The sequence below is a fragment of the Mesitornis unicolor genome, unplaced genomic scaffold (genome assembly GCF_000695765.1).
Source record: "Mesitornis unicolor isolate BGI_N332 unplaced genomic scaffold, ASM69576v1 scaffold54323, whole genome shotgun sequence".
NCBI classification, from domain to species: Eukaryota; Metazoa; Chordata; class Aves; order Mesitornithiformes; family Mesitornithidae; genus Mesitornis; species Mesitornis unicolor.
The window spans coordinates 3103-21117 of NW_010177757.1; the positions used below are offsets into that span (position 1 = coordinate 3103).

The 18015-nt window shown below is 37.5% G+C and overlaps 1 protein-coding gene across 1 annotated transcript; it reads right to left on the reverse strand.

Moving 5' to 3' along the window:
• Positions 1 to 1305: 1305 nt before the first annotated feature.
• Positions 1306 to 16658, reverse strand: BCO1 (beta-carotene oxygenase 1). Its single transcript, XM_010182186.1, has 11 exons — positions 16490 to 16658; positions 13123 to 13251; positions 11597 to 11726; positions 9995 to 10142; positions 9035 to 9182; positions 7820 to 8040; positions 6701 to 6958; positions 5252 to 5354; positions 4330 to 4424; positions 2146 to 2257; positions 1306 to 1478 (listed from the first exon to the last, which is right to left on the reverse strand). Exons 1-11 carry the CDS (start codon positions 16551 to 16553, stop codon positions 1306 to 1308), a joined length of 1581 nt encoding a protein of 526 aa, XP_010180488.1. The 5' UTR covers positions 16554 to 16658.
• Between the last annotated feature and the right edge of the window lie 1357 nt (positions 16659 to 18015).

Consider the following 18015-nt stretch of genomic DNA (forward strand, 5'->3'; position numbering starts at 1 on the left):
CTAAAATGGATGGATGTATACTTAGTTTTCTCCATCACTAAAGGTGCCTCCAACAGTAAAGATTATCTGCAACAGGAAAAGAGAATTCAAAGAAAAAAAGCTATCATAAAAGAAAAATCAATGCCCCAAATCAGGAAAGAGAAATATACTCGGGGGGAAGGAAATGCCATTCCTGTCACAAAACACAGTCCCGGTATACTTGGCAGTTGAACTCTATGTTGAAATGTGCTTTTTAATTGTGACTATGAATGAGAGTTGTGCACTTTTATTAGGAAGCATCTGGTACAGGCAATGATAAGCCCGTGTCAGAACATGGATGCTCCTAAGCAGACAATACAGCGAATGCTTAGCTACAGCAACAGCAGCTGCTTGTTTCAGCTGCTGTGTAGTTCAGATGAGGTCTGAATTGGCTCTTCTACTTTTTCACCTAAACAGTTTGTTGCACATGTGCCCCTAAGTTCTGCTAGAAATATACTGCTCTTACTCATGTACATACTAACAGAGATTATTAGCAATATTAATAAATACTACACTTCTGTTTATCTTTTACACAATGTAATCATTTAATTACATGAAATGCCGTGTCAGATATTCTCTTCAAGGGAAACAGCTTTAAATACAAAGTGCTTAAGACTGAATAGCGCTAAAGTATAATTGAATGCTATATAAAGCCATATATTCTATTTCACGTTACTTGTTTTTGTCAACATAAAAGGGAAAAATACACCATGAAATTATTAGCCAAGCAGGTTTTTTTAGGTTCTAAATTAGAAATTTGTAGCACCTCAATTTAATACTTTGGTTATGGTGAAGTTTAAGAAATCAAGCACCAAGAGAATGCATTGCCATGAATTATTAGTATCATAGCAGGTAGTTTAACGTGAGGTTTTCTGGCAGGAGAGGACTTCCATCATGAGCTGCAGTCTTGAAACAGTCAATGAAAGTTACGTGACCTGCAGACATATGTGACTCATACTGTGCGTCACCCTACAATTACAGTACTTTGTTTCCTCAGAAAGCTATATTCTACTCAAATAATGCAATTCTTGTTACCTTTGTCTCCTATTCCCTGCCCCACAAGTCGTATATAACATTAGCACTCAATATTGATCATTCTTCTTTTGGAATAGATATGTACCAGTTGTGCATAGAATCATTTGTAACAAAAGCCATTGCTGTCTCTTATAAGAGATTACATATAGTTATTGGAGAGATATATTTAGTAATTTCTTGTTGTTCCTGAATTGTATTATCCCACATTCAGTAGAAGGTTGTCTCAGACTGTGTAATACAATAAATAGCATTTTACTCAGCTTCAGGCTTCAAATCTTTCTCTGGTATAAACATTCCATGCAGGTCCAGGTGCATTTCTACATCTACTACGGCTCGACCCAATTCTTTGAATGTTTTAGCATCCAAAACAAGTAGGAAGGGTGCTTCCTTTGGATCAGACATCACAACACAGGTCAGAACAACACCTGTGACATACAAATGAAAAATTAGAAGCACATACTAGTTATGCCAAGCAGAAAAGATAACACTGTCAGGAAACAATTCTTGTTTCTTAAGGATTTTAGGACACAAACTGCAAGTGCTTACTAGACCAAGGAGCCTACTGAGAGTGCTAAAGAATTAACGAGTGCTTCTCTTCTGTGTTTTTTCCTGGTCTGCCCGCAGTTCATTGGGAAGACAAAAAGGGAACCAACACTGAATTATGTGCCCAGTAGTTTGGGGACTCATCTTTTCATGTGTTTGCCATTTCCCTTTGCAAGGAATCGCCTGAGAACAGAAGTGGATTGAGACTGCAGGGATACTTGCAGTGCCACTTCATGTTCTCATTGTAACAGCACTGACTTCCCATAGGTTCAGCTGCTCCAAACTATTGATAAATCCACCTCTAAGCAACTCTCTGGAAAATCCTATGCATTTGTTTTATTGTTTATGGCTGCCTTGGGACATTGCACAAGCTGATTTTGGTCTCTTGTTGCTTTCGTTTTTTATCTGCAGAAGTAAAATGGCGGGTGCTAATTTTAATTTCACAGTGGAAGCATCAACCCAGATTTCTTGGCTAAGAACAATGAAACCTGTAAGATTTAATGCAAAACTCATGTAACTCCAGCTTTCAGAATGTTGTCATTATTTTACCATCATCCTCTTCTCTTGCGTCAGGGCTGGGAACGAAAATGGGCTCAGATGGCCAGCAGTGGTCCTTTTGCCAATGGAGCATTTCCTTTGTCTGGGTATTAAGTTTTGCAATCTAAATTGTTGTGACCAGAAAAGAAGAATGTCATTGACCCAGACAGTGGCTTATTTCAAAGGTACAACATGAACAGACTGCTGGCATGGGGAACCAATGCTAACAGTTAAGGAGCAACAAGGCATGTGTCATCACAAGAAGGTAAAACCTGGAAAATGTTAAACTTTGGAGTCACATTTAGTGGCTGCATAATCACACAATGTTCTTTTAATTTCATTTCATTAGGTTACAACTGTACATTTCATTTATAGCCTTTAACTATTTTACAAATTCTAAGAGATGATGAGAGAACCTTCCCTATACAGAGGAAGAGTCCAAGGCCCAAAACATGTAAGTGACTTGTGCCAAATCGCTGTGATTCTGTAGCAAAGCAGGAAACAGGATTTAAACCTTTCATTTTCTAATCCTGTGAATTATTTTCCTTTTATTGTGACCTCAATATTTCTCAAGACCTTCTGTTGTTAAGTAGGGTATATATGCCAGAACAAAGGCGCATACAAACAGCAGTGTGTAAAGACTAAACCAATGGAGCAAGAATTCCACACAGATTCTCAGAAGGAAGAGAGTAAAGATTTTCATCTCGCCTGACCAAACCATTCGCCAGTGGGAATGCATGGCATTTTCAGTTAAATTTGATTAAGGCCTTTTCTCTGCCCATACAAATGCAGTTATATTCTTTTCCCTTCTGATCTTTAGTAAAAAAAAATGCTTACACAAAAGTGAAACTATTCCAGTTACTGGAGGAAGAATCTGGAAGAATTCTCCCTTCTAAGCAAGATGACAGCAATTTCGTTGACAGACTTTACCTAAGGATTATACATGATTATTGTTGTGAGCAACATTAAAGAGCAATTGGTGCAGGAAAAAATCTTCTATCAGCATTTTTAATTATATTTAAGTCAAGCACAGATTATCTACGCTAGAAATCACAAACTTGCAGATCTGTTTGAGCCACTGTCAGATGTGCTGCAATAAATTTTCTTGCATCATGCAGAAATCCAGCTTTAATTTGTAATCAGTTGTGGTAATTATATACAAGAACCAACAGTGAACTCAATTTGTTCTGCCTTACAGTCATAGAACACGAATTATAAAGAGTGAGTTTGTCTGTATAATACTCTTACTTCAACTATCATCTTAATATATTTGTATTGTAGGCTGTCTCCTGAGAAGTTGACATCATGCATACACAAACAAAGCATTTGCTCCCCTCTAATACAGAACTAGCTAGCAAAATATAAAGCTTTCTGAAAAATTAGACATTGTTTTAACATTTTTAATTTATTAGACACTGTTGCAGTGACTTTTTTTTCTTAATTAGGTTACCTAAAGGGAAAGAATATTACAGATGTATGTTCATCTAGTACTTCTTTTTCCTACTCTCTTCTTTGTAGCTCTTGGCAAAGAACAAGTTGAGGTTCTCAGTAACTATAATGTTGAAGAGACACTGTGGAAATATAAAGCTGGATAAAGAAGCCTGAGTTTATGAATGCTTTATGAGGCAAATGGAACAAGATGAGCTTACCTTTATAAGAATTTAGGCATTTCGTGTTTCTTTGCATGTGGATGACTCACCAATGGGAAAAGTTTTGACAGAAACACATACACTGTTGAATACTTGAGAATCCAATCTCAAGTCACATCTGTAAGAAACCATCTCTTTGGCTGCCTATGGGACTACATGTTTTTAACAGCTGATAAAAATGTTCCAGATTTTCAACTAGTAAGATGAAGATATAATTTTTTCAATAGTTTGGCCTAGTAGGGCTGTTTTAATTGTACAAGTAAGCTAGACATATGTCTAACTTTTCATCTCCCTGTTTTCAAGTGATGGTGTTTATGAGCATAGTACCCAACTGCAGTGTCATCAATTAGTGTCATCATTTATCTTGATGTTGAAAAAAAAGAGTTCAGTTTCTGGCCTCAGAACCACACACTTTGGTTTTACATGTACGAATGCAGATTAGGCTATATTTGGGGCCAAATTAGTAAAGCATGGTCTGCTTATAACTACTTACATTTTATCTGTGTTGTATAAATACAGTTTCTGACTTAGTAAATGTTAATTATACCTTTGTAGGAACTGGACTCCACTGGACTTCTGTTGCAAAGACATATTTGTATTTTTTGCCATTATAGTCGTAGTTGATGCGAGGCAGTTCTATCCCTGGGTAAAATACAGTTCAAGATTTAAGAACAAGAAAAGAAAAATCACTCAAACGTACATTTACATATGCCAATCTTCAGGAAGTTTTGCCCTCTGAGAAACCTTGACAGTATGTAAAACAGGCGTTGCATAGATTTTATATGTCTGATTTTCTAAAAAGCTGAAGATAGATATCCAGGTTTGTTAGTTCAAAAATATCAATTTTTTATTCTTAGGGACTCATCCTGGAACTTATGAGGGGGTTTTTGGTTTGGTTGGTTTTGTTCTTCTTTCTTCATGAATACATGCGATGTGAGCATGTGGGATGTAATTGAAGGCTACCATTCTAAGACATTACTTTCACATTAGGTAAATATGTACTCTTTACGTATTCCTGTTATTATTCCCTGAAAAAAGGTTTAACAAAAAAAAAACTTTCAAAGGCAATCTTTGTAAAATACAACAATACCTGTAGTTACTATTTATAACAGACATATTTAACTAAAATTACTTTTGTATCAGGTAGATTTGCAAGCCATATTAATAGTTGTAAGATCAGGCTTGGGACCCTATATTAATACAAAACTGATGTAACTTCAGCTATTTAAAGGATTCCACTCTTGATAAATATATATCTGAGAGGTTCAGGGTCACATATTAAGGGATAGACCCAGAGAAGGGAAGAAGAGAAAGATATTGTCACTATCTACACTAAACACACTAATTACAAGTTTCATTTCTTTTAGCTTTATAAAGATCTTACATATATGAACATTAAGCATTATTAGAATGCATCTGTGTGTGTGTAGGAGAACATCTTGGAGAGCTGTATAATGGATAAGTCTCACCTTCACATAGTATTTCAGGTTGGCAATAGATGCTGCCATCTTTCTCTTTCACAGCAGTAGCGGTAGATGGAAGTGTGACTAAATTAGAACCTACTTCGGCATCCTGAAAGAGACATATGCTGAAAAGGTATTGTGTATCTAAGAATATGTTTCTAATTTAGACTTTTCATCAGGTTTGATATTAATATAGACAATTTTGAGATGAAACAAATAATCCAGCTTCAAGAAGTTTCTTCTTATGGCATTTATCTTGTACCATTAGATTCTGACCTTTTCATTAGAAATCTTGTCAGGCTCAGAGGATTTTAATATATCATAGACTAACCACTTTAAATCACACCAAGCCTTTAGAAAGGTTTAGATAGACAAGGCTATGAGGGTGGTGAAACACTGGAACAGGTTGCCCAGAGAGGTGGTAGAGGCCTCATTCCTGGAAGCGTCCTGGACTGTGCTGAGCAACCTGATCTGGTTGAAGATGTCTCTGCTTACTGCAGGGGGTTGGAGCAGATGACCTCTAAAGGTGCCTTCCCACCCAAGGCATTCTGTGATTCTGTGTTCCAGAAGCACGATAAATGGATTACATAGTTTGTGAATTCAATTAATGAAGATGAGTGCCAAGGAATTACGTATCAAATTACCACTAAAAGTCACTTAGGTTACATTTTTTTTGCACCTGCTATAAATCAAGTGCAAAAATAAGTGTAATGCATTCTTGTTTTTAATGCGCTGTTGCTGAATTCTTAAGATTGCATGGTAGTCTGGATAGCTGGTGTGATTCAATACATCCTTTGTCACTGCTGCATAACTGTATTTGAGACGTGAGAAAAGCAGCAAGATTCTAAGAGGTAAAAAGAAGAAGTATTATCCATTCCAAATGTATCAAGCAGAAACTTGCCCAAGTTGCTGGGCAGTACAAAATCTACCCTGCAGACAACAATGTAAAATGATGTTTTAAATTAAACTGAAAGATAAAATCTTTCCTCTTCGTGGCAAATCTCACACTTAAATGAAATCTTCTGATTTTAATAAAACCATTGCAACATGGGAGCATGCGCATATGTTGGCATCCAGTAAAGTGGAAGAAACAGATTGTGCAAAACCTCATGCATGCCCTTCCAGTCAACAGCCTAGTTGATATAGCTGCTTGTATTTGATAGCATTTTACAAATAAACTCACTGGTAAGGAAATGACGTATGCTTAATAGTCCTGTTCTCCATAATGGATGGTATCAGAACCTAGATCCACATAACTGGATGTGCAGCTGCTCACTGCCACTTCTCACAATATATACACAAAACAAAACTCCTGCATGCTTTGCATAGATACTATTTTTAAAGAATCAGAAATTTGCACATAAGGGCTGGCAACTAATAAATCGCCCATTATTCACACTGATGTAATTTAAATTACTGCTCAAAGAAGAGATTAAAAAGCCATTTTCTTTCTACCTTGTCATACTGCAGAGGAACAACAAATCGTTTGCAGGTTGGTATGGAGGTAAGCTTGGTGTTCTCTTCAAAGTCTTTATTCAGGTTTTTTAAATAGAACATTTCATATAAGGTATTGTCTGTATAGGCAATAATATCAAAAATAATGTGGCCATCCTCTTCATAAGCATTTATATGGTGAAAAAACACCATAGCATCGGTATAAAACTTGGTCGGTATTTCTTTTTTAGTCTTCTTGTCTACAAAGTGAAACCAAGTCTGAAAAACAGGAGACATTATTTAAAACTGTTAATGATCAGCAAAGAGTTATTTAGGAGAGCTTTTTCTAGTGGCAGCATCAGCATTCTAATGTATTGTCTGTTTCTTCTGAAGCATATTCAGAACTCAGGATTTGCTGATAGGAGACCAGAGGTTCTAACCTGAAGATCAAAAAATGCAGGAGTAAAGTGAGTGTGGAAGTGCTTTACATTCCTTTAACTGCTGAAAACTACTATTTGGGCTAGGCTGTGGATTGCAGTTTTCTGGTAGAACCTGGAAAATCCTTTGCTTTCTTTGTAAGTTACATAAATGTGCCTTAGTCCAGAGTCTCTGTAGTGCTCTGTGCTGGTGTCCTCTACCACACCATGCGCCACTTACTGATGGCTAGAGCTTGTGGAAATAAGGCCCCCAGAAAACAGGTTTCTTGCTCAGTTGCCACAGTGAAAGACTCTCCTTTTGTTGGGTGCAGGGTTTTCCACCAGTCTGGCTCTCCTACCTGATGCAATAGATCTAGAGCAGATCTCATCCACAGTATCCAGTATTTTGTTTGGACCAGGAGCAACTGTATGTGTTTGGGATGCTAGTGCGGTTTTGAATTTCTCTGCTGGCACACAATATTTCTAACAATGTCAAACTATCCTCTTTTTCAAGCACTTTGGCATCCAATATTTATTTGTGAAATTTCTGGAGATAGGAGATAGTATTCAAAAATACAACTTCTAAAAAAACTGTACAACATGAAAGTCAAGAGTTGAAAATAAATGAGGGATTACTGAAATTAATGAACCAGATGAAAAATGGGACAGTGTGGAAGAGCTAACTGGCCTGGTAGACTCCATTGGTCAGCATTAGGAATAATACCTTATCATCCTTATTAAAGGCAAGGCAGGAAGCCCAGTTCACACCTCGGATGTAAGCAGTTGCCATTTTGACAATATCCAGTTTGAATGGCTGCTCTATGAAGATAATGTAATTTTCTGTGATTCCAAAGCTATGGTAGTAGCTTGGATGGAGCAGAGAGCGAGAAGGGATGGAGCATTCCACTTCCAGACGCTTAAAACAAGATTTCTTCTTTTCTTCTTCTGAACATAAATGAAAAAAAAAATTATAATAAATCGCAATCTATTCTTGTGCTTGGATTTCTCCCATGTATGAAATAGGAAAGAACAGATTCCTCTTAGTTTCATTTGCATTTTCCTGTTAAGAAAGTGGTTTGTTTCCTCCTGCAGAATTATTATAGAAGTTTGCATCTGAGTGAAGCAACACAGTAACATCACAATGCCAGATCCATTTAGACAGAGCCCCCTCATCCTTGTATTTGATTCCACTGGTTACTGTCTTCAGGAGTTCCAGCATAGAGGAGAGAAATGTTCAACTAAATCGGCAGCTTTACAATGGGGTTCAAATGCCTCCACGTTTTTGAACTTATAAGGAGATGTTCCAGTTTGATCTCGACTGACTTTGTTTGAGCCCCAGCTAGAAATTACAAACTTATCTTTCAGCTGAGGAAGGCCTCTTGGTTGTTCAACCAAGAGAACTGACATCACATTAGCAGCTGATTTTAAACACCACCAAAAAAAAAGATTGTCCTAAAGGATGAAGAGCAAGTGATCAGCTCTGTGAACAAAGGACAGGATTTCAGCAAGGCCTAGTGCAGGCCAGGTTAGAGAGGAATTAACGTTATATTAGGTATTATTTGCCATTATGCTTCAACTTCAAATGATATATACTGCCCTATAGATAAAATTGTTTCTGTATATCCTCCCTCTACACATCACAATTCAGGGAATGGAAACTCTTCTAAAATAGTTAGTTCACTGTAGTAATAGTCAAAGTAGAATTCTTCCACAGTCAAATTATTCTAAAAGCAAGATTTTTCATACTGAAACACCCTGTTTACACAGTATTCAAGATGAACCTTTGTGATAGCACATGCCCAGGCAGGCTAAGCAGTTAACATTAAGTTCATAATAGGTTTAAATCAAGGAAATGAATGCTGTATCACCCCTTAACGTCAGAAGAAAATACATTTATAGCAAGTTTGTAAAAAATACTGACAAAAGACATATATATTACCTGGCACAGGGGGAGGAATCTTAAATAGGACATATTTTGTCTTCCCTTTATCAACTATTGAAGTACCCATGTTGAGAATATTTCCAGCACTGTCATAGTGCGGGTGAGAAGTTGCTATATTTACAGATACATATTTGTTGTAGTCAACCTGGAAAATGATACAACAGATTTTAGAGATGTGTAAAATAATTAAGATTTATCTCAGCTAACACCACAAATCCACCACCTTTTTAGCACTGGCAGCCTTTTATTGGTACACCATTTTCAAAAGGCTTGCAATTTAAACAGTTAAGCCAAATGACTTACATAGGTACTCAGATGATTTCCTAATTCAAGGCTAAAACAAATTAAAGAGTCTGAGTTACATGCAGCTCTCCCTTGCAGCCATGTAACACAATGGGAGGACTGGCTAAAGACACTCTGCAAATGTCCATTTCATTCTGAAACAAGTTTATTTAATAGGTCTATGACTCCAGCAATCTTCTGCAGGCAAGAGACTTCTATTTGACTTAAAGCTTGGAAATTGTACTCAAACTGTACTGTGTGCTAGAAAAAACTTGTCTATTTCAATATGCCAAGATCTCATTCTAATAACTAAGTAGTATCTTGCATAAGGTACTTGAAGAGTAGTCATATAACTGACCTACTGAATTGTTAATTATGTAAATCACTTGATAACTACAGATGCATAATAATGGAAATTATCCAAAATAATTATGTCATAATTGCTCAAAGTCCAGCTTTTCTCAACTACCAGGGATTTAATTTTGAATTTATTAGTTCTTAGAAGATGTGGTATCTTTACCATTTCACTTTACCACAATTTCAAAAGGAAGAGAATAGCAGAAAAAGCGTCTTTCCAATTCTGTGTCTTGCACGTGCTAAAGGATTCTTATGAGTCAGCCTGAAAATGTATTCATTAGCAGATGAGGAACCAGAATGACAGTCAGTCGTTTATACCTTCTCTAATGTCTCCAGAGTCTGTGGATTAATCTTCCTGATGAAGTTAGTCTCACTGGTAGCATAGAAATCATCCCCAGTTTTCATAATGTTGATCAGGCAGTTGTCTGTGAACTCCGGAATGGTGTGAGACAAGTATGTGAATGCCCTGTACAGAGGGAAATTTCGTATCGGTGCATCAGAGCAGCAGAAGCTGTGGGACCTTTCACCCATGCAAAGCAGAAGGCACCTGAGCAGTGCAGGCTGTGCACAGCAGCAGGGTGACGGAGCTGGGTCCATCCCTCCGTTTTCTGGCTGCTCCTGCATTGCCTGGGTGGAAGGGGTGGAAAAGTAGAGGAGATGGACTTCTTCAGTGCCCTTGGCCTGGGAGAGGGTTAAGGACGTGCATGCAACTGTTTTTCCATACACAAATGGACATCCAGGTCCAGTCGTGCTGTGAGCTGTAACATATACACTGGTTTATCAGGATGGGCTAATTACACGCTCTCTGGTGTATACCTTGTGAGAATTTGGCCTAAAAGTTTTTGCCTAAAAGCTGGTAGCTTTTTTCAGCATATGCTTTCGTAAAATAGATGGATTCATATACTCCTTGACAGAATACTTTTGTTCCCGGTGTTATCCCAAATCACAATTACATTTTCAAAGATCCAACTTCACATGTGGACTTCACTGTTTTCCTTATTAGTGTAGGATTTTATCATGTTCATGTGAAGTCAAGACCAATTTGCTTATATCCCTTTCAGACGCAAAATACTAGTGTTACCCTATGTGTCAGAAAAGGGAAGAAAAGTATCTTTACTCAGGGTAGCAATTTACAACATAGGAACGATTTTGCAGTAACTATCCATGCATGTGCTCTTCCCAAACATCAAATTCAAGGTCATTAGAGATAGTTCAGACAGGAAGAAGAGGTGCGTAAGCTACCTGCATTTGTCAGGGAATATCCACAGCTGGTTTTACAAGAAGGTGATAACATGAGGGCTTACACCTTGCCTCTCGTACAGAGCCTAGCATCCTTTCTAAAGGTATGAAAGCATCTATTGCAGTGATCTCAAGTGTTTCTGATTTTGAACATAAGATTAGCTAAGGCCTATGGATCCCGTCCTTCAAATCACTGCACATGACTCACGAAGCAAGTGAAATTTTTAATCACCTTTTTTGGTAAAAATGGTCTTTAATCCAGAAGTTTTTCTATTTTTTTTCAGTTATTATGCTTTTCTTCTTTTTGTTTAATTACCTTGGCATAAGTTCCTTCCCTATCTCTTAATCTTTTCCTTTCTTGCTGCTTCTCCCCTTACAGAGTATCATTTTCATAAACTTTTGCGAGACACTGGAAAATGTTTTTTAAAAATTACAAAATCTACTTGCAATAGTGACTAAAACAGCCAATACAGCTGACAGAATGAATTTAAAATATTGGCCTTAGAATAACCAATAGAGCATACAGTGCTGAATACATCTCTTGGCCTTGTCAATATTTGGCAACTATAAATTTACAAAACACATTTCCTATTTCTAAAGATATGTCAAGGGTAAACAGAAAGGTATCTATGCTGGAGAGAGAAGTAGATAGAAGAATTTTATTGGAAAAGCATTACTTACTTGGCAAATATGTTTTTGCATGGGTCTGGATAAGCCATCGTTCCAAACTCAGACACCACAATTCGATTTGCTTCTACATTGCAGTTGTATGTGTCACTTCGGAGATACTTACTTCTGTAGTAAACTTCACCTGACAAAGGCCAAAAAGGTTTCAACCACACTTCACACTTCATACTGAGTTTGTTAGAAAATTAGCATAGGTAAAGTCAGAGAAGGAGTTCCTCAAGCAGATGTCCTTAAGCTAAGAAAAGTTTGCACTGAAACCAACAATATCCCTAACTCCCTGCTTTGGAAGGCTTTTTCAGCCCCCTAAGGAACCCAGGATTGTTCTTGTGGCTGCTGAGACTTGTAATGATTAATACTAGCATCCTTGATTCCCAACACATTTAGACAATATTGGGGGACTGGGGAGAGGAGAGGAGGGATTCCGATAAACTCTTCCAGTAAACCACAACAATGTCAGTAAAAATTATTAACTATCCATCAGTGTGTGGGTGGGGATACATCTCTTGTATTGGCAAAATTTAGTTAAGAGAGAGTAACAGATTGCTTGAAGGAATCAATGTCTGTCCTAACCAATTCAATGGACCACTGTACTTGAACTAACTGAGCTCTGTTTGCTTTAGGTAAGTAAAATATACTGGCAATTTAAAAAACACTGGCCATTTCTTTATAGGTTATTTTGTTAAGGAAGTAGACCTGGATGCGCAAGGGCTGCAGTTGCATCAAATGCCTCTGATCACAAAAATGGAAACTAAAATGTAAACACTAGGAATGGAGGATGACAGAAGTAAAACACAGTTACTTTACAGATACGTACTTTTGCAGCAAGAATCTGGGTGTAAAGCATCTGCCTCACACTGTAAAACAGCTGAACTGATTAAAAATGCTTTAACTGAAAACAAAAAGTTAAATTGTTTTGGATAGAGGAGCTGCCTGTTTTCCCTCCATAAGGATAATATATAGGAGGGCTGCTTGTAGAGGTGTCAAGTATACAAAAGTGAGGTGACATACATATGTGAAGTGACACAGTGGCTCAGTTTCTCTCCTGGCAGCTGTTATAGCTGCAATCAAATCCCAGAAGGGGAACGTTCATCTGCCCTGAAACCAGGTTGTTTATCCACAGCAGAAAAACCTCTGGATATTACAGTACTTTTGGTTGATCCAGTTTGCAACAATAGAGGTTTTCTTGCTCTGAGTGGAAAGCTGCCCTGCAGTGACCTGCTCCGGGCTGGTTGCAGGCTATCCTGCAGTGCAGACAACATTGAACTTTGGCACACCAGAAAAAAAGGACAAGATAACCTATCTCTGATAACAGCCCTGGGGAGACACTCCTGCTGCTGCTGTGGAGAGTGAGGTGAGTCTGGAGACTTTCCCCACAGCGGTTCCACCTCACCAGGTATGCCACTCTGCAGACAAAATCTGCAACGCTGCAACGCTAATCAAACTCAAAACACAATTAGCAACACAAGGCACCAGGAGTTGGGCTGTTGAGGTTTTTTTTAATCTGATGTACAACAACTTACCATTTTTAAATGTAAAGCTATGCAGCAGAGCCAAGCCATCAAACCAGTGGTTATACTTGGTGTCCCCTATTGTGTGCATCCCTGGGCCATTTCGGAGAAGTATCCCTTGCAGCCAAGTGGGCAACTGACCTGTAAACAAAAAGGAGATACCAGTATCCATTCATTCACGTGAGGGGCACGTTACAGGACAGTTTTCCTGAGGCCATAGGCTTCATGTAGGCAGACAGACCATGGGCGTAAATAAAGATTTGTAACACCATATAATTATGTTGGAGTTGTGGTTATCGAAAATATGACCTGATTAAAAATGTGGCACTAGTAATATTTTGCATTAATACTGCTATATGAGATTACTATAAGAAGATGAGATTGCTGGAATGTAATTTGTTAAATAGCGAGAAGTGAATAAAGCTGGACCTTTCTTTCCTGCACTCAGATTTTAAAGTGATACATTTAAACCCTTTTACTCATGCCAGAAAAAGGTAGAGTTTATCAGAAATAAACAGAATTTATAGGTTATATGACTTGCATTGGCCTTCAGTACATAAATTTAAACTTCAGGCTAAATGAATTACAGTAAAAATTTCATTAATTAAATTACACAGCATAATGTAGTGTCATTTTGGGAGTACTTTTGTGACACTGGCCATAATGTTGCTATTTTGAACACAAATAAAGGGTAGGAATATTATAATGAAAATACATAAGTACTGCTGAGGTTTGAGTAAGAAACGCTCCTCATCAAATCCCTGCAAGAAATACATTACCGACCACGTGACACACAGAGTAACAACAATTAAACAATGTCATTAGGGCTAAAGAGCTGAGAAAAGCGTATCAGATGCAAAATGGAAAGCTTCACTTGCTTCTTTGTGTGCATGCCATCTAAGGGAGTATTTAAGATCACATAATACTTTTCCATACAGTTCCTGCACTGAACATTGTCTCTACATAAAAAGCTATTCAGAACTTCTAATTCTCCTTATCATTTAGTTTGTGGCCCCATGTCAAATATGCTGCCACACTTTCTTATTAATACTCCCTTTACAACAGACAGAAATGTCCTCCCATGGAAATACTCAATTTTGTCAAAGCTGATGCAGTTGCAGAAAGATAACAATGGTTTTGCTATAAGACTTTCTGAGATCCTAAGGGACTTTGACCACTTTATAACAGAATATTTTCTGAATTTTGACCTCTGTAGGCAAGGAAGTTTGCCATTTCTTCAAACAAATTACATTAAGGACTCAAGACATCCAAATGCAAAGGAAAGATATGGAGCAAATGTCAGCTTTACCTAAAAAACATTGTCAGGCAGGCTAACTGACTACTATTGTGTGCCACAACAGTTACACAACTTCATCAGTGCTACAGTTCTGGAATACACGAGGAAGATAAAAAGATGTTGGCACAATGGATGAATTATATTATTGTTATTGTTGTTGTTATCATTATTACTATTGTCGTTGTTATTACATTCTGGAAGAATGAAAACCAAACCTTAATTGCCTTTCTAATACAAGAAATTGCAATGCAATAATTACAGTACGTTTTGTATAAGATGAACAAGGTTCAACCTTTAATAGAGATAATTGCACAAAACCTGAGTAACTAAAAATAGTTGATCAGAAGGCAGTGAGAAAATCACAAGTTAGCAAAAAAATTCCTTCATAGAATAGGATTATGGTTTTTTTTTAAAGTCTGTATTAAAAATAGTTGTATAATTTTTGTTTGGCTGATTAGCGAACATTAATTGCTGGATAAATTCAGTCTGTTTATATGACTAAAATGACTAAAGACCCAGTAAAACTGTCTTCTGCTTTGGGGCCTATCATTCAAGAGAGGCAGATGTTTCTGCAATTCAGTGAACATCTTGCAGCTTCTAGGGCTAAAAATTTTGTTTAGAGATTATTACTCTATATCAGAATAACAATGCTCAAAAAGCTTCAGGACAAGTCAATAAAGTAATTTTGTTGGACGAGATAAACAGGGATAAAAGGGGATCTTGTTTTTAAGGCACTGTGGACTTGATGCAGCTTCTGAAAGTTCTGGTGTAATTCAGTGTAATCTCTGGCATAATTCCAGTATGAAAAGCATGGAGCAAAGGGTCATCTAGTGATGTTTTCAGATGAAAACTGATCTTACTGAGAATTAAGAATTTCTGTAAATCACACTGAATGCCAGTCAGCATGCTGAAGTGCTTAAACAGCTTTAAAAATCTGGACCTTGTGTCTTTTTGGTTCAGACTTTTATCTGAACTGGAAATAATTACACTTTTCTGTACCACTTGAGGACACAAAAGTGAGGCAGTAAAATCTCAAAATATTTTGAAGTTCTTAAACTATCACAGCAATGGAGTCTTACACAACCACACAGCTGTAAAGTGTTTAGCAGAGCAACTTACGGCTGAGGTTAGAAGTATGGGGTCATATTTGCAGTGGATATATTGAGTAACAAGGAACTGAAGTACCAGCAGAGTTCAAGGGCTAGCAAAATATTTAAAGAGATCAAGTTCTCTTGAGTTTTTGTAATTGCTAAGCTCTTTGCCTGACTTGAAACAAAATCTTTTCCAATCCAGTCAACAAACTGAATAACACCAACAAAGTCATGCAAATTTCAGTTGTTGTCTTTTTAAATGTTGTACTTGGGAAGTGACTTCAAAATTTGTATTAGATGCCTACCATTTCTTAGACTACATATTACAAAAAATAGAGCATGCATTTATTAAAGCAAAATTGTTCTCAGCAACAAACCTCTCCCAGAGGTGTAGCAAAAAGCTCTTTTGTAAAGTAGAAAAACCAGTAAAAATAACGGATTCACCCCTAGAGAGCCACCCTAAACTACCTCTCTGAAGGATACTCTACAGTTTTTACTGGATTAACTTCTGAGCCCTCTTTTTAAGGGTACATGGTGGCATCCATTACTGCTGCTTTTCTACTTAGAAATTCTTCCACTTAGAGTCCCAATTTTAGTGACCCTCTGGAAGAGGCAAGGCAGCCCCAGCAAACAGAGGGAGCGCAGGGAAGGGTTACAGAGAGGAGAAGCCAAAAGCCTGACCAGAGGCAGGGGGGAGGGGATGTCACCAGATTAAATCCCGAGACTTCCTTCCTCACTACCAACTTCAGTGAATCCTGTTCAAACAGTCTTTTTGGAAAAGTAAACACAAATGCTCATAAAGTGAGAAAAATCCCACAGTCAAAGCACAAATATTATCTGAGATCAGTCCTTTAAACAAAATTCACTGACGTTTCCAGCTTTTTCAGTTTCCCTTTTCAGTGCTGTCTTGGGTAAGCAAGTGTTTCAGTGTTTTCATGTTAGAAAACACCAAAGTAACCGCACGTATTAGAACAGATTTTCTTTCCCTTACCTTGCACCTCAGCTTTTATGGGCTCTGGATGTTCTTCTTTATTTCTACCAAATATCGTCTCCATCTCTCATGTAATAAAAATCTGCGTCCTCTACCCAGCTGCTCCCACAGCCGCAGCAGTCCCCTCCTGTGTGGGCGAAGAACAGCTCTTTCCTGTTACATATAAAGATAAGGTCAAAGTGCAATGCAAGCTAGCGGCTGGTGGCTTATAGATTGACTATTTATAATAGCTGATCTTTAATCCCTAGCACATACACTATAATGCTCGCACATTCTAATTCAAATTAACTCTTTCATTGATCAAAGGAGAAGTAAGAAAAACTTTGGCTCCTTATGGACCTGCCTGAAGCAGGGAGTCAGGCAGGATGTATCTGAAACATCATCCTCACCATCCCAGATAAAATTTTAGACACTGCATAGAAGGGCTTGCCCCATTTGTCTGGAAGAGAGAGAAAAAGAAATCTCTATCCACTTCTGAATTTGGCTCTTTGGGAGTGACAGACATTTCAGAGCAGGGTATCATCCTTTTCTTTCAATTCCGTGAAATTTAAACTGGGCTATTCTATTAATTAACAAAATAGCATCATTGAACAGTCGTGTGCTGTATTGCTTTACAAACAAGCCGTTCCAGAGTGAACTGAGTGGCACATCTCTGAATTAAATATCTTTTCACAAATAAGCACTATAACATATTCTCTCACATCTGACCTGAATCCACTTCATGAAAGTATGGTAGGAATCAAATTAAAAATAAGGAGGATTTTTAACTTCACACTTTTGTTTCTAGATAAGGTACTTAACTGAGTTAAATGTTGGTAATTTTAAAATCCTCTGGGAAAAGAATTATTTCAATATAAAGCATGTGATTGCAGAGCAAATCATAGGCTCCATTGAACATGAAGGATAAAAAGATTCTTTACACAATTACATATTATGCAATTTCATATGAGGTTACCCTAAAATCCGATTTTTTCAGCTAAATCACCGTTGTTCCCAAAATGTTTTAACATCACATCTAGAGGCTGACCGATCTTTTAAAAATATACATATTTATTTTATTTTAAAAACTGTTTGTGCTACACTTGACTGCTCTGACACCCTTGTTACACCCATACATTGCTCCTCTCTTCCTAACCTGTTGTCTGTTTGATGGCCTATCTTTGCTTTGAGGGATCAACAAGACCGCACACACTCACCTCCCTTTGGAAAGCACTGGCAGAAACAGGTGATATCTGTATATAAAAAGCCAGATTAAAAAAGCAAATATATGGGCTATGTTGGAGTCAGTAGTATTAATAAACAGCTGGACTGAACCAGAAGGCTGTAGGAGATGTGGGGTATCAAAATCCACATAGATGCACATATGCAGATATATATACAGAAACATGCACTAGATATGCATGTATATATGCATATATGTGAGACTGTGTGTGTGTGTGTGTGTGTGTTGAGATGCAGACTTGTGTACACAAAACCAAGTAAGGGATTTTTCACCAATGTTAGAAACTGAAAAGGATCAGAAAGGC

Bases quoted from the DNA above. Each gene is read 5' to 3' on its own strand.
- BCO1 (XM_010182186.1), bottom strand. From the start codon at position 16,553: ATGGAGACGATATTTGGTAGAAATAAAGAAGAACATCCAGAGCCCATA. The intron at 10,143-11,596 runs GTAAGTAATGCT...CCCTCTGTACAG, and splicing joins TGCAAAAACATATTTGCCAA to GGCATTCACATACTTGTCTC. The intron at 8,041-9,034 runs GTAATATATATG...ATTTATGTTCAG, and splicing joins GATTCCTCCCCCTGTGCCAG to AAGAAGAAAAGAAGAAATCT.